This window comes from Rhipicephalus microplus, chromosome 4 (assembly GCF_043290135.1).
Source record: "Rhipicephalus microplus isolate Deutch F79 chromosome 4, USDA_Rmic, whole genome shotgun sequence".
Classification (NCBI taxonomy): Eukaryota; Metazoa; Arthropoda; class Arachnida; order Ixodida; family Ixodidae; genus Rhipicephalus; species Rhipicephalus microplus.
Window position 1 is genome coordinate 215,646,526 of NC_134703.1, and position 26,949 is coordinate 215,673,474.

General features: G+C 48.6%; 1 protein-coding gene across 9 annotated transcripts in view; it reads left to right on the forward strand.

Annotated features, from left to right (window-relative positions):
• Positions 1-26,949, forward strand: part of LOC119172975 (cell adhesion molecule Dscam1-like) — a 2,235,730-nt gene that overhangs the window by 1,228,622 nt on the left and 980,159 nt on the right. For 7 of the 9 annotated variants that reach the window (XM_075891768.1, XM_075891770.1, XM_075891774.1 and 4 more), the window contains 2 exons: positions 4,720-4,853; positions 4,971-5,124. The exons of the other annotated variants lie outside the window; for them this stretch is intronic. In XM_075891768.1, coding sequence (XP_075747883.1) covers positions 4,720-4,853; positions 4,971-5,124 — 288 coding nt within the window. The remainder of the gene's footprint in view (positions 1-4,719; positions 4,854-4,970; positions 5,125-26,949) is intronic. 9 annotated transcript variants of the gene reach the window in all.

The window sequence follows — 26,949 nt, forward strand, 5'->3', positions numbered from 1 at the left end:
TAACATAAGCACGGACTCGCACATACACGCGCACGCACATATGCACGGGTGTACAGACAATCGCGCTTACACACTAACACATGCGCAGGCTCACGCACACACACTTATACTCGGGCGAACATTATGTTCCTGTATATAATCCATAGCAAACTTGTAGCTTATAACCAACGCTAAGGAAAGCTTTTGTAACATGGGTTGCAGTTATTTGCCTTTATAGATGAAACGTGATTTGCTTCTGTTGGCATTCTGCTGTCTTCGTAGAGCACCTTCACACATTCCAAGTCAATCAGGCCGTCATTTAACGCAAGGTCCACATATTCATGCAGCAGCTACGCTGCTCGGCCGCCAATCCGAAGGTCGCAGGTTCGATGCCGGCCGTGGCAGTCGAATTAAGGCGGAGGCGAAAACGTAGAAGCCTGTGCACTCTGCAATATCAGCGCTCATTAAAGAACACCAAATGGTCAAATTCTCTGGAGCTTTCCACTACGACGACCCTCATAATCATATCGAGGTTTTTGAGACGTAAAAGCCCAAATATTATAATTATGTGTTCTTCTTATGCTGCATAATCTATCTGATGAATCGTCACCTACACCCTTCTGAGGCACAAAAGCACCCTTAGAGTCTATTTTAGGGTGCTATCGAGGCAAGCACGCAAACAAAGGGGTGCTTTTTTTAATCGACCATTTATGGGTGCTAAAGGGTGTTTCAAATGGTGCTTTCTCGTAAAAACACCCTTTTTACACCCTTTTGTGTGTAAAAATGTTTACTGTGTGTTTGCACCAGTCATATACTTTCATCTATGAACGTCACGTAACACCAAATTTGGTGATGTGGAGCTAGCAAAACGGGGCGAACGCCCCATACTCCTAACAGCCCAATTGCCCAATATACTCCAATGTAGCGTTGACGCACGCACACGCTGGGCACAGCGACGCTAGGTTAGAAAAACGGGAGCATATAGTCTAACGCCTCGCGCAACTGGCGTGACTGGCGCGACCAGCGTCCGTAGGCGCGGCCCGACGGCAACCGGCGCGAAAGCGGACATACTGCATTTAGCCCCGATGCGTTGCTCAGACAACACTGCGTCTGCCTCTCTTCGTGACTGAGGGGCACTGGACGCAGTCAAACGCGAATGCGTCAAAGCAATGCAGCGCGGCACTCGCCTGCGAGTATGTGGGAGGACCGGCGCCTAGCCTGGCAACGCCGGCGTGACGCGACGAAATTAACGCCGGCGAGCACGCGCACCACGTCACATCTAAATGTACCGGCGCCTTGACTGTGGCATGTAGTCATGTTCTCACATGACACTCATCTCATGATTATCATGTTTGCACCAGTCACATACCTTCTTCATCCACTGACGTCACGTAAAACTAAATTTTGCGAATGTAAAGCTAGCGAAACAGCCGCGAGCGCATCATAAGCGTGACACGTATATACAAATGTTGTTACATGACACGCATGTCATGATTATCATGTTTGGATGTGTCATTTACCTGAGTCGTCCGTTCGCGTGACGTAATACCAAATTAGGTACTTGTGAAGCTAGCGAAGCGGCCACAAGCGCAGCATGAGCGTAGGATGTAGTCATGTTGTTACATGACACACATCTCATGTTGTTAATGTTTGCACCAGTATCATATCTTCGTCATCCCTTCACATTCCACAATACCAAATTTGTTATAAGGGAAGCTAGCGAAAGGCCGTTAGTTCATCATAAGCGTGGCTTGTAGTAATGTTCTTACATGACACGCATCTCAATATTATTATGTTTGCACGAGTCACATACTTCCATCATCCTTTCACGTACCGTAATACCAAATTTGGTACATGTGATGATAGCGAAATGACTGCAAGCGCATCATGAGTGTGGCATGTAGTCATGTTGTAACATGATGCGCATGTCATGATTTTTATGTTATGGTCTGTCGCTTGTGTTCGCCGTGCAATCCTGTCATACCAGACCAGTTTTGCAACATGCCATGTGAGCTGAACCCCTGCAAGAGGGGCAGGACCATGAAATGCATATCATAACATTCATGACAATTATGCCATGATTTTTCGTTATGGCTAGTCAGACATTCTTTTTATACAGTCGTGTTGTGACTCCAAGTTTAGTATCGATACTGCTATCTAAACGGCCAGGAGAGCTAAAATTCGTAGGCGGCTAGATAGATAGATAGATAGATAGATAGATAGATAGATAGATAGATAGATAGATAGATAGATAGATAGATAGATAGATAGATAGATAGATAGATAGATAGATAGATAGATAGATACGCTCAATGTCGCCGAAGTTGGCTAAGAAATGCTTCGCATTTATTACTTTTTTCGTGCACATCAATATACTTTCAAAAGAGCTGCAAAAAATCAAAAGTGTCATTGAGCTTACGACACGACCTTGTGAACATCCAATGAAAACCTCGGCAAAACTCTTTCAAAACTGACCACACCGCATTGAAACGGTGCCAGGGACTGATCATGGGAGACGTAAGTTAAGTTTCTTCACACTGACACCCTAATAATTTGAAAGCCACGTGACAACCGTGGCATTCAAGCAATGAAAATCCGAACACTATACACAAGTGCACGCAAAAGCATGGTGATACTTTGTCGACAGCTCCGAGAAGACACGGATGCCGCAGCAAATTCGCATTTTACCGGTAACGTACATAGAAAATTCGCGCCGTCACCTCACTTTTAATGCCATCAAAAGGCAGTTCACCATCGACATTCACGTAGCACTCGCTCAATGGCATCGTGTTTGACTGGCTTGGTCCCGCAAAGGTTGTCAATGAACCACTCTCGGTTCTGATATGATTCACAGTTGAACTTTCGGAGCAAGCCGTAGGTGACGATGCACGTGGAAGGCAACCAGATAACAGCGCATGCAGAGCTCGTGAACGTGCTGAAACAGCTCAGGCAAAAGGCAGGAACGGGGCACCAAGCAACAGGCTTTTGCTAGAAAGGCGGCAAAAAGCACACGGCGCAGCGCCTCCTGGCCGAGGTTGGGAGGCCCATACGCGTGGCGTCGAACATTCTAGCGTTCTCACTAGTAACCGCCTAGGTTCCAGAGTAATCTGAAGTTTCCGCGAAGTGGGCGTAATCTTAACAAAACGATCTACTATAATCGTGAATATTCTAAAACAATGAGGCCCAGTTGGCACTGAGCATTCCAGACAGGCTTGTGGCCGAAATGCAAACGAAACTTGGGTGTAAATAAGAAACGCACAAGATACAAATACGCTGCTCGCTTTTGTTTCGCTAGCTTCATATATACCAAACTTGGTGTTACGTGATCTGAATGAACGACGAGCAAAAACGCCAGGCGCAAACATGATAATCATGATATAGAAGTCATGTGCGGCACTATTCACGTCCGTCTCATATTGTTGTGCTTATGTTATTGTGACAGGTCAACCTTCCTCATTCGAGCTTCTAAATAATCGATTTCCACTGTACGCGGGATCTACCAGTTTATTTGTATTTTTCCAATTCTTTGCTCACGCACAAGGTGGTTACTCGCTTACAACCAACGACACCCACGCCGACACCTATCCCACAAACTCTGCGAAAGGAGCTCCTTAATGTTACCGCTTTAAAACGTTTATGTAAAATATAAAAGCTGTGAAGGAGTAGCTAACTCGGAAATTACTGAGTGTCTATAAACAATCAAATGGCAAAGCAAGCTACCAGTTAAGAATGGCTATGAGGAACACAATTTTATGTTTGTGCTAGCAGCATAGGTCCGCAAATGCCCCTATAAACCTAGGTACTCAGGCTGGCTCACACATTGATCGGGCCATGAGTCTGAGTCAGGTCGAGCCCGGGTGAATAATAGTTTGAGAATTGTGAGCCCAAGGAAGTCTGCTTGATAAATATTTTGGTTAGTCTGGGATCAAGGGAGTCTTCAGAGCAAAATATGTTTCTTTCATGCGTCTGAATGAGTCAGTCAAACGAGAGTCTCATAAATGGTAAAATAAATGGTGAAAAAAAATGACAAGTATAAAGTTTGTGCAAAACGTAAACTTGTGTGCACCTCTGGTGTATAGCTATTTGCAACGGTGTGACTGCTGAGGCTGATTGGTACTCGTTATTCCTAAAGAAAAATCTCTTTCTTGTGTGCGCATGAAATGGTTGAGAAAAGGTTTCCTGTCCAGAGAGGTTGATTTCCTCTCTGAAATCTTTTTCTGAACGTTGTCGCATAAAAAATAAGAATTTGGAAACTTTTAAGAGCAGCACAAAGTTGGGCAACGCAAATGTGCGTTTTTTTTGTGTTTGATAGTAGGAACGTATCACGCAAGCTTATTATTCTTTGAATATATCAAAAACGTTTGCTTTCAAGTGTGCTGTAATACGTCCTCTCAAAATTAAGCGCACTAGCACAAAAGTCGCAAAGCAAAAAAGTTCATATTACGAAGAAGGAACCCACCGCGTTAATTACTGGAGAAAGCACAATTCGAAATTTCCCAGAAACAGCGAAACACAAAATAGGTATTGTTTGTTTGTACACGTTCTATACGCTGGTAAATAATGAATAAGGTTGCACCAACTAGGCCAACACTCATCTTTAGGTGAAATCAAACATTTTTCGCTTCATATTTTATTGCTTTTGTTGACGTAGAGGTCATATTTTGAATTTTTTTTCTTGCAGGACTCCTAAAAGCAGATGTTCCTTCATCTTAAAAGCAGTTTTGCTTGTTTTCATGCCAGTTCCAGATGCCCCAGAGGACGTAAAAGTGTTGACCGTGTCTGCTACTTCATTGCTGGTGGCGTGGAAGCCGCCTGTTCACCGCAACGGCCTTATCACTATGTACTCCATTTATGCGAAGACACAAGAAAAACAGGTTTGTTGATTCTGCTTTAACACTGCCTCTCATCTATTGAGAATACTATTGCCAAACCTTTGTTCTCTGTTCTGCTCTAATTTTTCTATTTCCTGTACTGCTCTTTTTCTCTGCCAGAATGCGACGGTAAAACTAGTGCCAACCAGCAAAATGGAGTACAACCTTACCCTGATTCCTCGGAACACTAGGGTTGAAGTCTGGGTCACCGCGTCTTCGCGAGTCGGCGAGGGTCCACCCAGCAAAATAGTTGCTCAGACTACTAGCGATCAAGGCAAGTAACGCGCATAAAAAAAATCTAGCTATGTTCACCCTACATCACCCTCTAACGACGTTTCTTTTTTTACGTGAGGCATGGGTGCTCGTTATCAAAGAAAGGGAATTTGTGAACGCTTCTTCGTACGAAAGCGGAGGCAAAGCTTTGCATAAGTTATTAAAAAAAACACAAGGCTCAGGAATAAATATATATATATATATATATATATATATATATATATATATATATATATATATATAAATATATATATATATATATATATATATATATATATATATATATATATATATATATATATATATATATATATATATATATATATATATATATCATCAGCCTGACTACGTCCACTGCAGGACAAAGGCCTCTCCTATGTTCAGCCAGTTAACCCGGTCCTGTGCTTGCTGCTGCCAACTTATAACCGCAGACTTCTTAATCTCATCTGCCCACCTCACCTTCTGTCTCCCCCTAACCCGCTTCCCTTCTCTGGGAATCCAGTTAGTTACCCTTAATGACCAGCGGTTATCCTGTCTACGCGCTACATGTCCGGCCCATGTCCATTTCCTCTTCTTTATTTCAACTATGATATCCTTAACCCCCGTTTGTCCCCTAATCCACTCTGCTCTCTTCTTCTCTCTTAAGGTTACACCTACCATTTTTCTTTCCATTGCTCGCTGCGTCGTCCTCAGTTTAAGCTGAACCCTCTTTGTAAGTCTCCAGGTTTCTGCTCCGTAGCTAAGTACCGGCAAGATACAGCTGTTATATACCTTCCTCTTGAGAGATAGTTGTAACCTACCTGTCATAATTTGAGAGTGCTTGCCGAATGTGCTCCACCCCACTCCTATTCTTCTAGTTACTTCAATCTCGTGGTTCGGCTCTGCGGTTATTTCCTGCCCTAAGTAGACATAGTCTTTTACAACTTCAGGTGCACTATTACCTATCTCGAAGCGCTGCTCCTTTCCGAGGTTGTTGTACATTACTTTCGTTTTCTGCAGACTAAATTTAAGACCCACCTTTCTGCTCTCCTTGTCTAACTCCGTAATCATGAGCTGCAATTCGTCCTCTGAGTTACTCAGCAATGCAATGTCATTGGCGAAGCGCAGGTTACTAAGGTATTCTCCATTAACTCTTAAGCCTAACTGTTCCCATTCTAGGCTTCTGAAAACCTCCTGTAAGCACGTGGTAAACAGCATTGGGGAGATTGTGTCCCCCTGCCTTACACCCTTCTTGATTGGTATTCTGTTGCTTTCTTTATGAAGCACTATGGTAGCAGATGATCCCCTGTAAATTTCTTCCAGAATGTTTATATACATTTCATCTACGCCCTGATTCCGCAGTGTCTGCATGACGGCTGATATTTCTACTGAATCAAACGCCTTCTCGTAATCTATGAAGGCTATGTATAGTGGTTGGTTATACTCTGAGCATTTCTCTATTACCTGATTGATAGTATGAATGGGGTCAATTGTTGAGTAGCCTGTTCGAAATCCTGCTTGTTCCTTTGGTTGATTGAATTCTAATGTTTTCTTGACTCTGTTGGCAATTACCTTTGTAAATAGTTTGTATACTACAGAGAGCAAGCTGATCGGCCGGTAATTCTTCAAGTCCTTGGCATCTCCTTTCTTATGTATTAAGATGATGTTAGCGTTCTTCCAAAACTCTGGTACCCTTCCCGTCAGGAGACACCTCGTAAACAGGGTGGCTAGTTTTTCTAACACAATCTGTCCCCCATCTTTCAGCAGATCTGATGTTACCTGATCCCCACCAGCAGCTTTGCCTCTTTGCATGCTCTCCAAAGCTTTTCTGACTTCTTCTAACATTACTGGTGGGGAGTCATCTAGGTTACTGCTAGTTCTTATAGTTTTAAGGTCGTGGTTGTCTCGGCTACTGTACAGATCTCTGTAAAACTCCTCCGCAATTTGACCTATCCTATCCATATTGGTAGTTATTTTGCCTTCTTTGTCCCTTAGTGCATACATCCGACTTTTGCCTATCCCAAGTTTCCTCTTCACTGCTTTGACGCTTCCTCCGTTTTTCAGAGCGTGTTCAATTCTCTCTATGTTATACCTTCTTACATCGCATACTTTACATCTACTAATCAACTTCGAAAGCTCTGCCAGTTCTATTTTGTCTGTTGTACTTGACACTTTCATGATTTGACGCTTCTTAATTAGGTTCTTCGTTTCCTGAGAAAGCTTGCCAGTGACCTGTTTAACTACCCTACCTCCAACTTCCACTGCACACTCCGTAATGGTACTCGTCAGATTATCATTCATTCTATCTACGCTAAGGTTGGTTTCCTCGCTAACAGCCGAGTACCTGTTCTGCAGCGACACTCTGAATTCCTATACTTTCCCTCTCAGTGCTAGCTCATTGATTGGCTTCTTGCGTATCAGTTTCTGTCGTTCCTTCTTCAAGTCTAGGCGAATTCGAGAACGTACCATTCTATGGTCACTGCATCGTACCTTGCCAACCACTTCCACATCCTTCACGATTCCTGGGTGTGCAGTCATTATAAAGTCTATTTCGTTCTTATTTTCGCCATTAGGGCTCCTCCATGTCCACTTGCGGTTTTCTCGTTTTCGGTAGAAGGTATTCAAAATCCGCAAACTATTGCGTTCTGCGAATTCTACTAACAGCTCTCCTCTGGCGTTTCTAGTGCCGATGCCATAATCTCCTACTGCCTGGTCTCTAGCCTGCTTCTTCCCTACCTTTGCATTAAAGTCGCCCATCGCTATAGTATACGGTTCTTTTACCTTACTCATTGCCGATTCTACGTCTTCATAGAAGCTTTCAACTGAAACGTCATCATGGCTGGATGTAGGCGCATAAGCCTGTACTACCTTCATCTTGTATCTTTAATTCAGTTTAATTACAATACCTACCACCCTTTCATTAATGCTATAGTATTCCTCTATGTTGCCAGCTATGTTTCTGTGAATTAGGAACCCCACTCCCAGTTATCGTCTGTCTGCCAAGCCCCGATAGCAAAGGACGTGCCCATTCTTTAGCACAGTATAGGCCTCATCTGTCCTCCTAACCTCACCGAGCCCTATTATATCCCAATTACCACCCTCTAGCTCCTCGAATAGTACAGCTAGACTTCCCTCACTAGATAAGGTTCTAGCGTTAAACGTTGCCAAGTTCAGGTTCCAATGGCGGCCTGTCCGGATCCAGAGATTCTTAGCACCCTCTGCTGCGTTGCAGATCTGACCGCCGCCGTGGTCAGTTGCTTCGCAGCTGCTAGGGACTGAGGGCCGTGAGTTATTTGACGTATGCATGTGGGAGGTAGTGGCCAGATACTGCACCAGGGTGGCCAATCCTTCTCTGGTGAGGGAGTGCGTTCCCGGCGGTGGTTACCGGTGAGGCCGCACCCCAGGCCTCTTAATGCAGTTCTATCAAAACGCGGATTTTGTTTTTATTCCGGTTGGGAACTGCGCGGCACCGGGATTTGAGCCACGGACCTCTTGCATGCGAGGCGGATGCTCTAACCACTACGCCATCGCCGCATCTTATATATATATATATATATATATATATATATATATATATATATATATATATATATATATATATATATATATATATTTATAGCAACAAAATGTAAGGTGACGCGCAAAATGAACAGCACATTGAAACGTGCCTTGCGTTCTTCACGCGCATATGACGCACGAAGAGTATTTACAGGTGCAGATGCACGATGCACGCGTATGAGCGTCTCGTTGTTGCTTCGCTGTGTCGGAAAAGCGCCCGCTCTTCGCAAACGGAGACAACGATGATCGCAGTGACTTTTGTGTGCCGGATAATAACAACAGAATCATTCCTAGCAGAGCCCGAGGCCAGCCAACAAATACGAGTCTGCCCTGTCGCAGGAACGAGAACAGACAAGCGTGGGCTGCATTCGATGCGAACGAATACCAACAATTTTCTTTTTCTCGTTTTGCTTATTAACGCGCCTGCTCTTCCGTGCCCCTTTTCTTCTTTTTTCCTTGTCTTCGGCGAGTTTTAATAGCTTCCGTTTCACATGAAGTTTGGTTGTCCTCATTGGAAACAACTTTAAAGTTGGAAGATATGTTGTACAGGTCTCCGAATGAGTTTTCCAATGGCTTTCAAAAGGCAGGAGCGTGTCTTCCAGTCGGCTCTTGAATAAACTTCCATGACTTCAGCATGGTTCCAGAGTGATCTAGGAGTGCGCGAACCAAGCAATACGATGTCTCCTAGGTTTACTCTTGATCCTTGTTTACTCGCGTAGACTTGCTCTCTCAATTCCTTCAGATATTTTTTGTTCCATCTTTTCCACCAATCTTTTATGAACGTTTTGCCGCTTTCTTCAGATTTCTTCAGTTTTGACTTCGTGTCGATCTTCGTCATTGCCTGGAAATCTGTATTTTCCACCTAATATGTCAGCCGGCACAATAGGTAGGGGCTCATTTGGTTCGCTGTATACATAAGTTATTGGCCTGTTGTTAAGCACTACTTTAAGTTCAGTGGTTGTAATGGTTAAGGACGTTCGTCACTATGTTTGTTTATAGCGAACGAGAAAGGATTAGCATGAACAATTTAAGCGAACAAAAGAAGCTTTATATTGTACACTAAAGAAGAAAGTGACAGGAGAAAATAAAACTATATGTCCAACCCTATACGCCAAGCATCACGCAACATGTACGAAAGTCCGACCGCCATTATTATGCACAGAGTTCGCGGCTACGCTAACTCAGTGTCCAGCGCGTATAGTTCTCGGTTCGTAAGAAGAAACCACTGTTTCACAGTTTGAATCCCTGTCGTCCTGACATGATGCGGTCGTCGACGTGCGCGAGGGCAAAGATGGCACGGCTTGAATGGCTGACGGCGCACGGATGCGCTACCGTGTGCAGCGCCGTTGAGTCGGACGTCGCGGCCAACCCAGCAGTCAGGGTCGGAACTCGTGAGGTCCAGGATCAGGCCACAGCTCACGAGGACCACACCCGGTAGGCCTCGCCCACGAACCTGCTCCCGGCCACTGCACCCAGGCAGGAGCCGTTCAGCAGGCCCCATCCTTGGACCTTGTACAGGCGGACGGACTCGACCCCGAACAGACAGATACACCGGAGCTCGACCTGGCCGACACGTACGGGTCCTACGTCCGGCTCAGGAACGCTGCCAGGAACTCGTCCTCGCGAGCGGCGCACCGCTTCCTCTGCCTTCGTGGCCTCAACCCTCGAGCTCCTTTTCGCACGTTCCTTCTTCTTCTCCTCTTCTTTTCTATTTCTTGTTATTGCCTTCATGCCACCTCTCTCTGCTCGTTTTCTTCAGTTTTGGTTTGACGTTCCTCGGCGTTTTTAAGTCCTTTTTTTCCACAAACCGTACCTAACACACCGTGCTTTTGTGTCCTTTCCTTACAGTGGTTATTGTTTCCATATCTTCTCTGCATAGCAGTCTTTTTTGGGTGACTTCCCTCATTGACGATTTCATGCTTCGTATTATCCTTTAATCGAAGCCTCCCCTCCTAAGCACTTGTTCCCGATAAACTTCCACTTTATATAATCTCTTTGGGTAGCTATTTTAGAGACCTATTGTAATTCTTCTTGAATGTCCTTGCGTTGTCTTTATAAATTGTACGAAATAAGCCTCTTCTCGCTGTAAAGCTTCCGAATACATATAAGAATGCTTGTTTTACAGTTCTCAAAAACTTCGAGTTGTACAGGTCTTGTTGCTGCACACACGAATGCTGCAATGCACAGTTTTGTCATGCCTTTTATTGTGTATTTTATAAGCATCGGCCCTGCAAAATCTACACCAGTCACTTCAAATGGTTGTTGGTAGTTTACTCTGTCCCTCAGCAGGGGTGCTGCGTCTTGCCTAATTGGTTTAGCGTCATATTGTTCACACTTTAAACATCCATGAATAATCTTCTCGAGCAGCTGCCTTCCTTAGATTATTCAATATTTTGTTCTAAGCTGTGACAGTGCTGCACTGACTCGTCCATGTAACGCGAGTTGATGCACATGTCGCACTAGCAGCTTTGAAGCGACCGTCCACTTTGGTAGCACAATTAGATGTTTTTTGTTGTATGTCAGCCCACTTTGAGACAGAAGGCCCTTGCGCTTTATTAGCCCTGTGCATCTTCAAAGACTTCCCTACCTCAAAAAACATCCTTGTTTTATTAGTCGTATTGATATTGTTGAGTATAATATGTTCCCGTATCTTCTGTTGCTCCATTTTAATATCGCTGTCTCTGCATTCTTCAGTTCCTAATAGCTCACATTGCCGATCATCCGCTTCTTTCTTATAGTCTGTATGTATCTATGAACCCATGCTGTTACTCTGAGCAATACTATGTATATTCTATACTTCTCTGCATCAATCGCGACCGAAATTGACGTGTATGTGTCATTTGCATAGCATTCACTACTCTCAGTGTTTTCTTCTGTTTCCGTCTGCCTTGTGGTCTTGTTTTCCGTAAGAAGCCACTATGAACCTTGTAACCACGGTTCTGACTGTATTGCCACGTTCCATTTCCCAAGTTTTCGTTATCGTTCCAAAACACCCCACGATTCTCAGCGCAAACCGCGCCTGCAGTTTTCCAGAAGGTTCCGGACTGTAGTAGATCATTTCGATAAGATCACGCCCACTGTGCGAACGGTACAGATTGTTCTGGAACCTACGCCACCGCCCGCGATAACGCTAGAACATTCGATGGCAAGAGTATAAATGCCGACGCGCTTCGCCACTTGTCAGTAGTTGTTGATCGAAGGCCGACGCTCCGTTCACCACTATCAGTCCGAGACTGCTATCTGTGCGAGACTGCTGCTGTAATTGGACTTTCCTTTTACCGGGCACAGGTTCGCCCAAATAAACAGTTGAATCCCAACACGAAGTCTCCTGTCTTCGGCCACGTCACGACCCCGTGACATCTGGTGGAGGTGCTGCTTCGTTCATGTACCGGACGCCCCCGTCAAGCCGTGAACCCAGCCCACGTCGCGGAGAAGATACCGACGCCAACCAGGAGCAGCGAACAAGCCGCCGACAGCAAGGGCTACCACCGGAGTACGGGCTTCTGCCAGACAAGGCGCGGAAGACCAAGGCCATGACCGCGACTGCAGCGACAATGACAACCACAGCGTCCCAGCCCACGATGGTCATGCATCAACCCAGGGAGCCACCAATTTTCCATGGGTCATCGTTCGAAGACCCGGGGTCCTGGCTAGAAACATACGACCGTGTGGCCGCCCTCAACCACTGGGACCATGGCGAAAAGTTGCGTCGTGTGTTCTATTTGGAAGATACCGCAAGGACCTGGCTCGAAAATCGGGAGTCCATGCTCCGAACGTGAGATGTTTTCTGCGGCGCATTCCTGCAAACGTTCGCGAGCGTCGTTCGCAAAGAGAGGGCCGCTGCTTTATTAGAGACCCGTGTTCAGCTACCAAATGAAAATGTCGCCATTTTCACAGAAGAAATGACCCGACTATTCCGTCACGCTGACCCAGACATGCCTGAGGAAAAGAAAGTTCGTTTCCTCATGCGAGGGGTCAAACAGGAGCTCTTCGCGGGACTAATGAGGAATCCACCGAACACCGTCCAAGAATTTGTATCCGAGGCGACCACCATCGAAAAAACGCTGGACATGCGCACCAGACAGTATAATCGTCGCCTGACTCCAGAATGCGCTGCTGCTCAAGCCAGTGACTCCGACGACCTGCGTGAAACGATCCGAGCGATCGTGCGGGAAGAGCTGCGCAAACTGTTGCCTTCGGCGCAACCTCAAGTGGATTCGATCGCCGACATTGTGCGAGAAGAAGTTCGGCAATCGCTTCGAATTCCCCAAACACCACTGCCCGAGCCAGAAACTATGAGCTACGCCGCTGCAGTGCGCCACAACGCTCCTCCCCGTCCACGCCGAAACGCCGCCCCGTCGAACTTCCGTCGCCAGACACCACCGCCGCCACCACCCCCACCGACGACCTACCGTTCGCCAGCGGGCCAGCGCAGTGCACCGAGGAAAACCGACGTCTGGCGCACCCCTGACCACCGCCCACTGTGCTACCACTGCGGCTAGGCCGGGCACACTTACCGCCGTTGCCAGTACCGACAGATGGGACTGCGTGGCTTCGCCGTCGATACACCACGTCCGCAGCCAGGAGAACGGCCACGTGACATCGCCGACTACCTGACAGAAACTCAATAGAGACCACGAAGTCCTTCCCGTTCCCCGTCGCCCGGCCGCCGCATGTCACCGCACCCCCGGCAGTACTCCGGCCCAACGCGGGGCCGGTCTCCTAACCCGTATCCGGGAAACTAAGGGCAGCAACCTGTGGAGGTGCGGTTGCTGTGCGACGAACTACCGAAGATCCTCCGACGACGACGACGCCGCGACGGAGATTTCCGAACACAACGCCAACCAGGCAAAGCCCTGACGGCGAAAGCTCACTTACCGAAGGTGACCTGACGACGCAACATGGAAGCAGCGGAAGAAGCCGACGCAGCCGTGACCCGACTACCACGCCCTAACTGTAATGCGAGACGGCGAACTAGCGACCTCGACGTTCTTATCGACGGCCACAGTGTGACTGCTCTCGTCGATACTGGAGCTGACTATTCTGTCATCAGTGGGTCGTTCGCCGCGAAGTTAAAGAAAGTTAGGACAGCTTGGAAAGGCCCTGAAATCCGCACAGCTGGAGGTCCTCTCGTAACGCCTGCAGGAATCTGCACAGCGAGAGTCACCATTAACGGCCGTATTTATCCTACAGACTTCGTAGTCCTACAGCGTTGCTCGAGAGATGTCATCCTTGGCATGGACTTCTTATGCCTCCATGGTGCTGTCATCAACCTAAAAACAAAGTCAATAACGTTATCCACAGAAGAAGCACTACCGCCGTGCACGCCGTCAGGACACCATGCCTTGAATGTGCTGGAAGAACAAGTCACCATTCCGCCTCGCTCAAGCGTCATTATTTCAGTCGGCACTCCTAAATCACCTGACTTCGAAGGCATCGTTGAAGGCAGTCAGCATCTGTTGGTCACCCGAAATATTTGCGTCGCAAGAGGAATTGCAGAGCTGCGGGGAGGCAAAGCAACGGTTATGCTCACGAATTTCAGCAATGAGTACAAACATGTGAACAAAGGAACAACGGTCGCATACATCGAAGTAATTGTCGAAGCCACCAGTGCTTTCGCCCTCGCCGATTCCGCGGAACCTGCTCAGAGGAACCAAGCCCCTCCCATAGCTTTCGACGCCAATCCCAGACTTCCGAACGATAAGCAAGCACAGCTCAAGGCCCTGCTCCTGCAATACGAAGATTGCTTTTCGTCGTCATCGAAAATTCGGCAGACCCCAATCACGAAACATCGCATCATAACCGAAGAAAATTCCAGACCACTCCGTCAGAGTCCGTACAGGGTTTCGACGCGAGAACGTGAGGCCATGAAGAGCCAAGTTGATGAAATGCTGCGGGATGACATTATCCAGCCGTCCAAGAGCCCATGGGCGTCCCCCGTGGTGTTAGTGAAGAAAAAGGATGGGACCCTACGTTTCTGCGTCGATTATCGCCGCCTGAACAAAATCACAAGAAAGGACGTGTATCCTCTCCCACGAATAGACGACGCACTTGATCGGCTCCATAACGCCAAGTACTTTTCGTCAATGGACCTCAAGACTGGCTATTGGAAAATCGAAGTCGACGAAAGAAACCGAGAGAAGACGGCGTTTATAACACCGGATGGCCTCTTCGAGTTTAAGGTGATGCCCTTCGGCCTTTGCTCAGCGCCTGCAACTTTTCAACGCGTTATGGATACAGTACTGGCAAGATTGAAGTGGCAGACATGCCTTGTGTACTTGGACGACGTCGTCGTGTTTTCCTCGAGTTTCGACGAGCATCTTCGGCGCCTTGAAGCTGTACTTCAAGCCATCAAGACTTCCGGACTCACACTGAAGCCAGAAAAGTGCAGATTTGCGTATGAGGAGCTCTTGTTTCTGGGGCACGTTACCAGCAAGTCTGGAGTTCGTCCCGATCCACGGAAAACAGCCGCCATCGCTGATTTCCCGCCGCCCACTGACAAGAAGGCCGTGCGCCGATTTCTGGGCCTGTGCGCTTATTATAGGCGGTTCGTGAAAAACGTCGCCCGCATCGCCGATCCTCTCACTAACCTTACCAAGGCCGACGTGGAATTCAAGTGGGAAACGCCACAGGAACACGCTTTCCAGGAGCTTAAACATCGCCTCCAGACTCCTCCGTTACTTGCCCATTTCGACGAATTCGCCGAGACAGAACTACATACTGACGCAAGCAGCGTAGGTCTTGCCGCCGTTCTTGTGCAGAGGGCTGACGGACTTGAAAGGGTTATTGGTTACGCCAGCCGATCGCTATCCAAAGCAGAAGCAAATTATTCCACAACAAAAAAGGAGTGCCTCGCCGTCATCTGGGCTACGTCGAAATTTCGCCCCTACCTCTACGGCAGGCACTTTAAAGTTGTGAGCGACCACCACGCCTTGTGTTGGCTAGCCACCTTGAAAGACCCTTCAGGTCGCCTCGCACGATGGAGCCTGAGACTTCAAGAATATGACATTACTGTCATTTACAAGTCCGGCAAAAAACACTCCGACGCCGACAGTCTCTCTCGTGCGCCTGTCGACCAACCACTACCTGACGACCCGGATGACGACTACTTCTTGGGAACGATAACTACAGACGACTTCGCTGAACGACAGCGGGCCGACTCGGAACTTAAGGCCCTAATAGAATACCTCGAAGGCAGGACCGCCGGAGTCCCGAAGGTATTCAAGCGCGCACTTGCGTCGTTCTTTCTACGAAACGGTCTTCTAAAAAAGAAAAACTTTTCACCGCTTCGAGCTAAGTACCTCCTTGTGGTGCCTTCAGCTCTGCGACCAGAACTCCTGCAGGCCCTACACGACGATCCGACGGCAGGGCACCTCGGTGTTTCTCGCACGCTCGCGAGAATACAAGAAAGGTACTACTGGCCACGTCTTACCACCGACGTCACTCGTTATGTGAGGACATGCCGGGACTGTCAGCGACGCAAGACACCGCCGACAAGACAGCGGGACTTCTGCAGCCAATCGATCCACCTTGTCGACCTTTCCAGCAGATTGGCATGGACCTACTAGGGCCGTTCGCGACGTCGGCTTTCGGAAACAAGTGGATCGTGGTAGCTACCGACTACCTCACCCGCTACGCCGAGACAAAAGCCCTGCCAAAAGGCAGTGCATCAGAGGTAGCTAAGTTCTTCGTCGAAAATATCGTCCTACGTCACGGTGCCCCGGAGGTCCTTATCACCGACAGAGGAACGGCATTCACTGCCGACTTAACTCAAGCGATCTTGGCATACAGCCAAACAAACCACCGCCGGACGACAGCGTACCACCCACAGACCAACGGCCTCACCGAGCGGCTTAACAAGACGATTGCCGACATGCTGTCAATGTACGTCGATGTCGAACAGAAGACATGGGACGCCATTCTTCCGTATGTGACCTTCGCATACAACACGGCGGTGAAGGAGACGACGCAGATATCTCCATACAAATTGGTCTACGGAAGGAGCCCGGCAACGACGCTCGATGCCATGTTACCCAACGTCACCGACGAAGAAAGCCTCGATGTGAGCCAGTACCTTCAACATGCCGAAGAAGCCCGACAACTTGCGCGTCTCCGTATCAAGAATCAACAGACGATAGACAGCCACCACTACAACCTTCGACGACGCTTCGTGGAATACCAGCCCGGTGAACGTGTTTGGGTGTGGACGCCGATACGCCGACGTGGACTAAGTGAAAAGCTTCTGCGACGCTACTTCGGACCGTACAGGGTGGTTCGACGTCTCGGCCCACTTGATTACGAGGTTGTCCCCGACGGCATCACGAACTCTCAACGACGCCGATCGCGACCTGAAGTCGTGCATGTCGCGCGCCTCAAGCCGTTTCATGCGCGTTAACAAACTGAAACAGTGTTTTTTTGTATTACTGTTTCGTCGTAATTTATTCATTGTACTTTCTTGCATTATTATTGTACCTTCATCTTTAGTTAAAGCATCGGGACGATGCCTTTTTTCAGAGGGGGCAATGCCACGTTCCATTTCCCAAGTTTTCGTTATCGTCCCAAAACACCACACGATTCTCAGCGCAAACCGCGCCTGCAGTTTTCCAGAAGGTTCCGGACTGTAGTAGATCATTTCGATAAGATCACGCCCACTGTGCGAACGGTACAGATTGTTCTGGAACCTACGCCACCGCCAGCAATAACTCTAGAACATTCGATGGCAAGAGTATAAATGCCGACGCGCTTCGCCACTTGTCAGTAGTTGTTGATCGAAGGCCGACGCTCTGTTCGCCGCTATCAGTCCGAGACTGCTATCTGTGCGAGACTGCTGCTGTAATTGGACTTTCCTTTTACCGGGCACAGGTTCGCCCAAATAAACAGTTAAATCCCAACACGAAGTCTCCTGTCTTTGGCCACGTCACGACCCCGTGACAGTATCAAAGCCTTTGCGCAAACACCTCTGATCATGAGGTCAGCTACGTTCTCTTCACTCGCGTTGCATTTCCACTCTGATAACTGCGTTTTCTTTTTTATCTCCCAGCTCCGCGATGGTGGTCTAGTGGCTAAGGTGCTCGGCTGCTGACCCGCAGGTCACGGGATCAAATCCCAGCTGTGGCGGCTGCATTTCTGATGGAGGCGGAAATGTTGTAGGCCCGTATACTGAGATTTAGAGGCACGTTAAAGAACCCCAGGTAATCGAAATTTCCGGAGCCCTCCATTACGGCGTGTGTCATAATCCTATGGCGAATTGAGGACGTTAAACGCCACCAATCATATCTTTTATCTCCTTCACCCTATTGTCCACAAAGATGCCTAGCTTTTTTTTCTTTTCGTTTAGCGAACTGAGAACAATGGTTGTGTTTGTCCAGTATCTTGTAGCATATATATACCTTACGAATCCGCTTCTTATGTATCCAGAAAAACGTGCAGACAGCAACGCAGCCATACAGTCAAGTTATGGCAACGAGATTTGCTCCATTGGCGCTATTCTTCCTTTTTTCAATTAGTATTTCAGCCTCCTTTTTCACCTCGTAGTGACTTATCAAATATGCGACTAATTCGTATGCATATAGGCTTGCATCTGTAAAAAAAGGAAGTTCCGTGTGGAGAGGCTTCCTCCTTTGTTTTACAACAAACCAACCTGTTATATTGGACTCTTTAGTCGATTCCAGTTCTTCAATCAATTTCCTTCAAGTCTGCATTTCATCATCTGGCAGTAGGTCGTCCCAAGACGTTCGTTTCCTCCACATGTTTTGTATTTCTCGCTTGGCTGTAACCGCGTATGGAGTAAAGAGTCCCAGAGGATCGTATACTTTTGCAGTGAGCTCTATCATTTGGTGCTTCGTTAGCGCACCGCTGGTATTGATGTCTTTTATGTTAGCAGTGGCTGCATTTCCGATGAAGGTGGAAATGTCGTTGGCCCGTGTGCTCAGATTTCGGTGCACGATAAAGAACCCCAGGTGGTCGAAATTTCTGGAGCCCTCCACTACGGCGTCTCTCATATTCATATGGTAGTTTTGGACCGTTAGACCCAACAAATCAATCTATCAATGATGTATTTTATCTCAAGCGATGGTAGGTACAGCCTATCCTCCTTGAAGTTCCAACTGATGCCAAGGACCTTTATTTCGGTAAAAGCCCAAAAGCTTCCGTTGTATTCTTTTTTATATTTTGCTTTGTTCCAGCCTTATTTGTGTTGAAGTTTCTGTGAGTCGTTGACACCTTTTGAAAAATCTCCTTTGATTCCCAGTAAAGGTTTTTGGCTTCCTTGGGTGATTAGGCTCCCAATTATTATGTCGAAGACGTAGATGTGCTCCTCAGCTGTTTAGTCGTCTCCGGGGTATTTCTCCTGCAACTTGCTGAGGTGGTGCTGTGCTGTTGCTGGAGCAAAAAAGTACACGGGGCAGTGCCAAACGTCCGTCTCCACTTTCTTCATCTTATGATCTTGGTATCACTCCCACTCAAAATTTCATCCTACCAAAGGAAACCCAGCGGGTCTCTGTCTTCCTCTTGTATTGAAATCTGTAAGAGTACCTTCACAATATCAGCTGTCATTGCAATGCGATGGTTTCGAAAGCTCATCAGCTAATGCACGAGATCACAATGGAGATTCGGTCCAGTTTTGAGGTTGTCATTTAGAGATGACCCTTTTGTATACAACAATAACACCTTAAATACTATTCTTATGTTTGTTGTTTGAAGATCTTCCTTGATGGCGGCTTGATACGGCATGTAGTAGCAGTTTTTCACTGGCACCCTCTGTTCGTCGGCCACTTCTGCCACTCCACTAGTCAAGTACTCTCTGACGGCGTTGTCGTAACATCGCAATACACTTTCGTCCTGTCGTAACCTTCGTTGAGTTGCTTCTATATGGTCTCTCCAACACCCTTGTTTTCATGAAGCGGCACGTTCTTTCCATGGAAGACGTACTGAGTATCTTTTGTCTTCACACTTTACGTTCTTGGTAAAATACGCCTTTACATTCTCTTCTTTTTTGCGTCTTTCGCGATGCCCTTTATGCTGGTGGCTTCTATGTACCAGGAATATCTTAGCTCTGTCTCCATGTGGGAATTGTGCACTTCAACTTAATGTACTACAAGAGTTGACCATTTCAATAATGTTGCAACCGAATATGGTCACTGTTTCTGTCAGCTTCTCTTTCAATTTCGGATGTTCCGGTCATTTTTTGCCCGTACTGGTGGGCTCCTACAAGGATTCTGATTTTACAGTAGTCTGTTCTTGTACATAAACCAGCAACCAGCTTTAATCCGTCGTCTTCAGACTTCTTCTTTGGTGAAACTGGCAAGAAGGATATTCTTTCTCTTGATATAACGTCCACCTCGAGTGCTGACAACAAAACCTCTTCGCACTATGTGAACCTCTTCGCACTATATATATATATATATATATATATATATATATATATATATATATATATATATATATATATATATATATATATACTCGCTTCTAAGTCTGACTTCAACGCCCGGCGGTGGTGGTCTAGTGGCTAAGGTACTCGGCTGCTGACCCGCAGGTCGCGGGATCAAATCCGGGCTGCGGCGGCTGCGTTTCCAATGGACGCGGAAACGTTGTAGGCCCGTGTGCTCAGATTTGGGCACACGGTAAAGAGCCCCAGGTGGTCCAAATTTTTGGAGCCCTCCACTACGGCGTCTCTCATATTTATATGGTGGTTTCGGGACGTTAAACCCCACATATCAAGTCTGACTTCAACAGAATGTGTAGTCTTTTTCTCTTGTCCTCCTTCGAAAGAGTCTATGGTCAGTCTTTCTTTTCCTTTGACCAGGCAACTAAGGTTTTATGAAAAGCTCTTAAGGATTAATATTATTTGGCTACCAGTGCCCTTCCGCGAAGGCGCGGGCGGCTCTTCCGAGCTGCACGTGCGACTCGTGCGTCGAGACTTGAAGTTTCGCAGATCAAGTGGTTTGTGTCCTTTAGGTAATAGGGAAAATTTGGGGGGATGTTTTTATTAGGAATTGATGAAATCTGATATATTTTCTGTTGATGTGCTGTTACTGGATACTATCGGACATCCCGGATTGCCTGCCTTGTGTATTTTGGGGGGCAAATAGAATCGACCGGGAACAGAATGGGCCGGTAACATTGCTTTTAGCATTTTGCCGGTAATGTTCTCGTCCCGGCGGAGATTATTTAGGGTTACTTTTATCTCCCTTTCGAATTCGGGAGTCAGGTCCGTTGGAAGTTCTTTGTAGAATTTTGTGTCTGATAATTGTCGTTCCCCTTCCTTTAAGTAGTCCGACGTGTTTAGAATTACTATGCCGCCCCCTTTATCAGACGGTTTGATGGTAATTTCAGTGTTTTTTTGTAGTTCAGCGAGTGCCGTTCGTTCTGATTTTGATATTGTCACGGGGCGTGACGTGGCCGAAGACAGGAGGCTTCGTGTTGGGATTTAACAGTTTATTTGGGCGAACCTGTGCTTGGTAAACGGAAAGTCCAATTACAGCAGCAGTCTCGCACAGATAGCAGTCTCGGACTGATAGCGGTGAATGGAGCGTCGGCCTTCGATCAACAACTACTGACAAGTGGCGAAACGCGTCGGCATTTATACTCTTGCCATCGAATGTTCTAGCGTTATCGCGGGCGGTGGCGTAGGTTCCAGAACAATCTGTACCGTTCGCACAGTGGGCGTGATCTTATCGAAATGATCTACTACCGTCCGGAACCTTCTGGAAAACTGCAGGCGCGGTTTGTGCTGAGAATTGTGTGGTGTTTTGGGACGATAACAAAAACTTGGGAAATGGAACGTGGCATTGCCCCCCTCTGAAAAAAGGCATCGTCCCGATGCTTTAACTAAAGATGAAGGTACAATAATAATGCAAGAAAGTACAATGAATAAATTACGATGAAACAGTAATACAAAAAAACACTGTTTCAGTTTGTTAACGCGCATGAAACGGCTTGAGGCGCGCGACATGCACGACTTCAGGTCGCGATCGGCGTCGTTGAGAGTTCGTGATGCCGTCGGGGACAACCTCGTAATCAAGTGGGCCGAGACGTCGAACCACCCTGTACGGTCCGAAGTAGCGTCGCAGAAGCTTTTCACTTAGTCCACGTCGGCGTATCGGCGTCCACACCCAAACACGTTCACCGGGCTGGTAATTCACGAAGCATCGTCAAAGGTTGTACTGGTGGCTGTCTGTCGTCTGTTGATTCTTGATACGGAGATGCGCAAGTTGTCGGGCTTCTTCGGCACGTTGAAGGTACTCGCTCACATCGAGGCTTCCTTCGTCGGTGACGTTGGGTAACATGGCATCGAGCGTCGTTGGCGGGCTCCTTCCGTAGACCACTTTGTATGGAGATATCTGCGTCGTCTCCTGCACCACCGTGTTGTATGCGAAGGTCACATACGGAAGAATGGCGTCCCATGTCTTGTGTTCGACATCGACGTACATTGACAGCATGTCGGCGATCGTCTTGTTAAGCCACTCGGTGAGGGCGTTGGTCTGTGGGTGGTACGCTGTCGTCCGGCGGTGGTTTGTTTGGCTGTATGCCAAGATCGCTTGAGTTAAGTCGGCAGTGAATGCCGTTCCTCTGTCGGTGATAAGGACCTCCGGAGTGCCGTGACGTAGGACGATATTTTCGACGAAGAACTTAGCTACCTCGGATGCACTGCCTTTTGGCAGGGCTTTTGTCTCGGCGTAGCGGGTGAGGTAGTCGGTAGCTACCACGATCCACTTGTTTCCGAAAGCCGACGTCGGGAACGGCCCTAGTAGGTCCATATCAATCTGCTGGAAAGGTCGACAAGGTGGATCAATTGGCTGCAGAAGTCCCGCTGGCCTTGTCGGCGGTGTCTTGCGTCGCTGACAGTCCCGGCATGTCCTCACATAACGAGTGACGTCGGTGGTAAGACGTGGCCAGTAGTACCTTTCTTGTATCCTCGCGAGCGTGCGAGAAACACCGAGGTGCCCTGCCGTCGGATCGTCGTGTAGGGCCTGCAGGAGTTCTGGTCGCAGAGCTGAAGGCACAAAAAGGATGTACTTAGCTCGAAGCGGTGAAAAGTTTTTCTTTTGTAGAAGACCGTTTCGTAGGAAGAACGACGTAAGTGCGCGCTTGAATACCTTCGGGACTTCGGCGGTCCTGCCTTCGAGGTATTCTATCAGGGCCTTAAGTTCGGGTCGGCCCGCTGTCGTTCAGCGAAGTCGTCTGTAGTTATCGTTCCCAAGAAGTAGTCGTCATCCGGGTCGTCAGGTAGCGGTTGGTCGACAGGCGCACGAGAGAGACAGTCGGCGTCGGAGTGTTTTTTGCCGGACTTGTAAATGACAGTAATGTCATATTCTTGAACTCTCAGGCTCCATCGTGCGAGGCGACCTGAAGGGTCCTTCAAGGTGGCTAGCCAACACAAGGCGTGATGGTCGCTCACAACTTTAAAGGGCCTGCCGTAGAGGTAGGGGCGAAATTTCGACGTAGCCGATATGATGGCGAGGCACTCCTTTTCTGTTGTGGAATAATTTGCTTCTGCTTTGGATAGCGATCGGCTGGTGTAACCAATAACTCTTTCAAGTCCGTCAGCCCTCTGCACAAGAACGGCGCCAAGACCTACGCTGCTTGCGTCAGCATGTATTTATGTCTCGGCGAATTCGTCGAAATGGGCAAGTAACGAATGCGTCTGAAGGCGATGTTTAAGCTCCTGGAAAGCGTGTTCCTGTGGCGTTTTTCACTTGAATTCCACGTCGGCCTTGGTAAGGTTAGTGAGAGGATCGGCGATGCGGGCGAAGTTTTTCACGAACCGCCTATAATAGGCGCACAGGCCCAGAAATCGGCGCACGGCCTTCTTGTCAGTGGGCGGCGGGAAGTTGGCGATGGCGGCTGTTTTCCGCGGATCGGGACGAACTCCATACTTGCTGATAACGTGCCCCATAAACAAGAGCTCCTCATACGCAAATCTGCATTTTTCTGGCTTTAGTGTGAGTCCGGACGTCTTGATGGCTTAAAGTACAGCTTCAAGGCGCCGAAGATGCTCATCGAAACTCGAGGAAAACACGACGACGTCGTCCAAGTAAACAAGGCAAGTCTGCCACTTCAATCCTGCCAGTACTGTATCCATAACGCATTGAAAAGTTGCAGGCGCAGAGCAAAGGCCGAAGGGCATCACCTTAAACTCGAAGAGGCCGTCCGGTGTTATAAATGCCGTCTTCTCTCGGTCTCTTTCGTCGACTTCGAATTGCCAATAGCCAGTCTTGATGTCCATTGACGAAAAGAACTTGGCGTTATGGAGCCGATCAAGTGCGTCGTCTATTCGTGGGAGAGGATACACGTCCTTTCTTGTGATTTTGTTCAGGCGGCGATAATCGACGCAGAAACGTAGGGTCCCATCCTTTTTCTTCACTAACACCACGGGGGATGCCCACGGACTCTTGGACGGCTGAATATTGTCATCTCGCAGCATTTCATCAACTTGTCTCTTCATTGCCTCACGTTCTCGCGTCGAAACCCTGTACGGACTCTGACGGAGTGGTCTGGCATTATCTTCGGTTATGATTCGATGTTTCGTGATTGGGGTCTGCCGAATTCTCGATGACGACGAAAAGCAATCTTCGTATTGCAGGAGCAGGGCCTTGAGCTGTGCTTGCTTATCGTTTGGAAGTCTGGGATTGACGTCGAAAGCTATGGGAGGGGCTTGGTTCCTCTGAGCAGGTTCCGCAGAATCGGCGAGGGCGAAAGCACTGGTGGCTTCAACAATTTCTTCGATGTATGCGACCGTTGTTCCTTTGTTCACATGTTTGTACTCATTGCTGAAATTCGTGAGCATAACCGTTGCTTTGCCTCCCCGCAGCTCTGCAATTCCTCTTGCGACGCAAATAGTTCGGGTGACCAACAGATGCTGACTGCCTTCAACGACGCCTTCCAAGTCAGGTAATTTAGGAGCGCCGACTGAAATAATGACGCTTGAGCGAGGCGGAATGGTGACTTGTTCTTTCAGCACATTCAAGGCATGGTGTCCTGACGGCGTGCGCGGCGGTAGTGCTTCTTCTGTGGATAACGTTATCGACCTTGTTTTTAGGTTGATGACAGCACCATGGAGGCATAAGAACTGCATGCCAAGGATGACATCTCTCGAGCAACGCTGTAGGACTACGAAGTCTGTAGGATAACTACGGCCGTTAATGGTGACTCTCGCTGTGCAGATTCCTGCAGGCGTTACGAGATGACCTCCCGCTGTGCGGATTTCAGGGCCTTTCCAAGCTGTCCTAACTTTTTTACTTCGCGGCGAACGACCCACTGATGACAGAATAGTCGGCTACAGTATCAACGAGAGTGGTCACACTGTGGCCATCAATAAGAACGTCGATGTCGCTAGTTCGCCGTCTCGCAATACAGTTAGGGCGTGGCGTCGGGTCACGGCTGCGTCGGCTTGTTCCGCTGCTTCCAAGTTGCGTCGTCAGGCCATCTTCGGTAAGTGAGCTTTCGCCGTCAGGGCTTTGCCTGGTTGGCGTTGTGTTCGGAAAGCTCCGTCGCGGCGTCGTCGTCGTCGGAGGATCTTGGGTAGTTCGTCGCACAGCAACCGCACCTCCACCGGTTGCTGCCCTCAGTTTCCCGGATACCGGCTAGGAGACCGGCCCCGCGTTGGGCCGGAGTACTTCCGGGGGTGCGGTGACATGCGGCGGCTGGGCGACGGCGAACGGGAAGGACTTCGTGGTCTCCATTGAGTTTCTGTCAGGTAGTCGGCGATGTCACGTGGCCGTTCCCCTGGCTTCGGACGTGGTGCATCGACGGCGAAGCCACGCAGTCCCATCTGTCGGGACTGGCAACGGCGGTAAGTGTGCCCGGCCTCTCCGCAGTGGTAGCACAGTGGGCGGTGGTCAGGGGTGCGTCAAACGTCGGTTTTCCTCGGCGCACTGCGCTGGCCCGCTGGTGAACGGTAGGTCGTCGGTGGGGGTGGTGGCGGCGTTGTTGTCCGGCGACGGCAGTGCGATGGGGCGGCGTTTTGGCGTGGACGGGGAGGAGCGTTGTGGCGCACTGCAGCGGCGTAGCTCATAGTTTCTGGCTCGGGCAGCGGTGTTTGGGGAATTCGAAGTGATTGCCGAACTTCTTCCCGCACAATGTCAACGATCGAATCCACTTGAGGGTGCGCCGAAAGCAACAGTTTGCGCAGCTCTTCCCGCACGATCGCTCGGATCGTTTCACGCAGGTTTTCGGAGTCACTGGTTTGAGCAGCAGCGCATTCTGGAGTCAGGCGACGATTATACTGTCTGGTGCGCATGTCAAGGCTTTTTTCGATGGTGGTCGCCTCGGATAAAAATTCTTGGACGGTGTTCGGTGGATTCGTCATTAGTCCAGCGAAGAGCTCCTGTTTGACCCCTCGCATGAGGAAACGAACTTTCTTCTCCTCAGGCATGTCTGGGTCAGCGTGACGAAATAGGCGGGTCATCTCCTCTGTGAAAATTCCAACCTTCTCATTTGGTAGCTGAACCCTGGTCTCTAGTTGAGCAGCGGCCCTTTCTTTGCGAGCGACGCTCACGAACGTTTGCAGAAATTCGCCGCAGAAGACATCCCACGTTCGGAGCGTGGACTCACGATTCTCTAGCCAGGTCCTTGCGGTGTCTTCCAGGTAGAAGTACACACGACGGAGCTTTTCTTCGTTGTCCCAGTGGTTCAGCGCGGCCACACGGTCGTATGTTTCTAGCCAGGACTCCGGGTCTTCGAACGATGACCCATGGAAAATTGGTTGTTCCCTGGGTTGATGCATGACCATCGTGGGCTGGGATGCGGCGGTTGTCATTGTCGCTGTAGTCGCGATCATGGCCTTGGTCTTCCGCGCCTTGTCTTCTAGAATCCCGTACTCCGGTGGTAGCCCTTGCTGTCGGCGGCTTGTTCGCTGCTCCTGGTTGGCGTCGGTGTCTTCTCCGCGACGTTGGCTGGGTTCACGGCTTGACGGGGGCGTCCGGTACATGAACGAAGCAGCACCTCCACCAGATGTCACGGGGTCGTGACGTGGCCGAAGACAGGAGACTTCATGATGGGATTTAACTGTTTATTTGGGCGAACCTGTGCCCGGTAAACGGAAAGTCCAATTACAGCAGCAGTCTCGCACAGATAGCAGTCTCGGACTGATAGCGGTGAACGGAGCGTCGGCCTTTGATCAACAACTACTGGCAAGTGGCGAAGCGCGTCGGCATTTATACTCTTGCCATCGAATGTTCTAGCGTTATCGCGGGCGGTGGCGTAGGTTCCAGAACAATCTGTACGGTTCGCACAGTGGGCGTGATCTTATCGAAATGATCTACTACAGTCCGGAACCTTCTGGAAA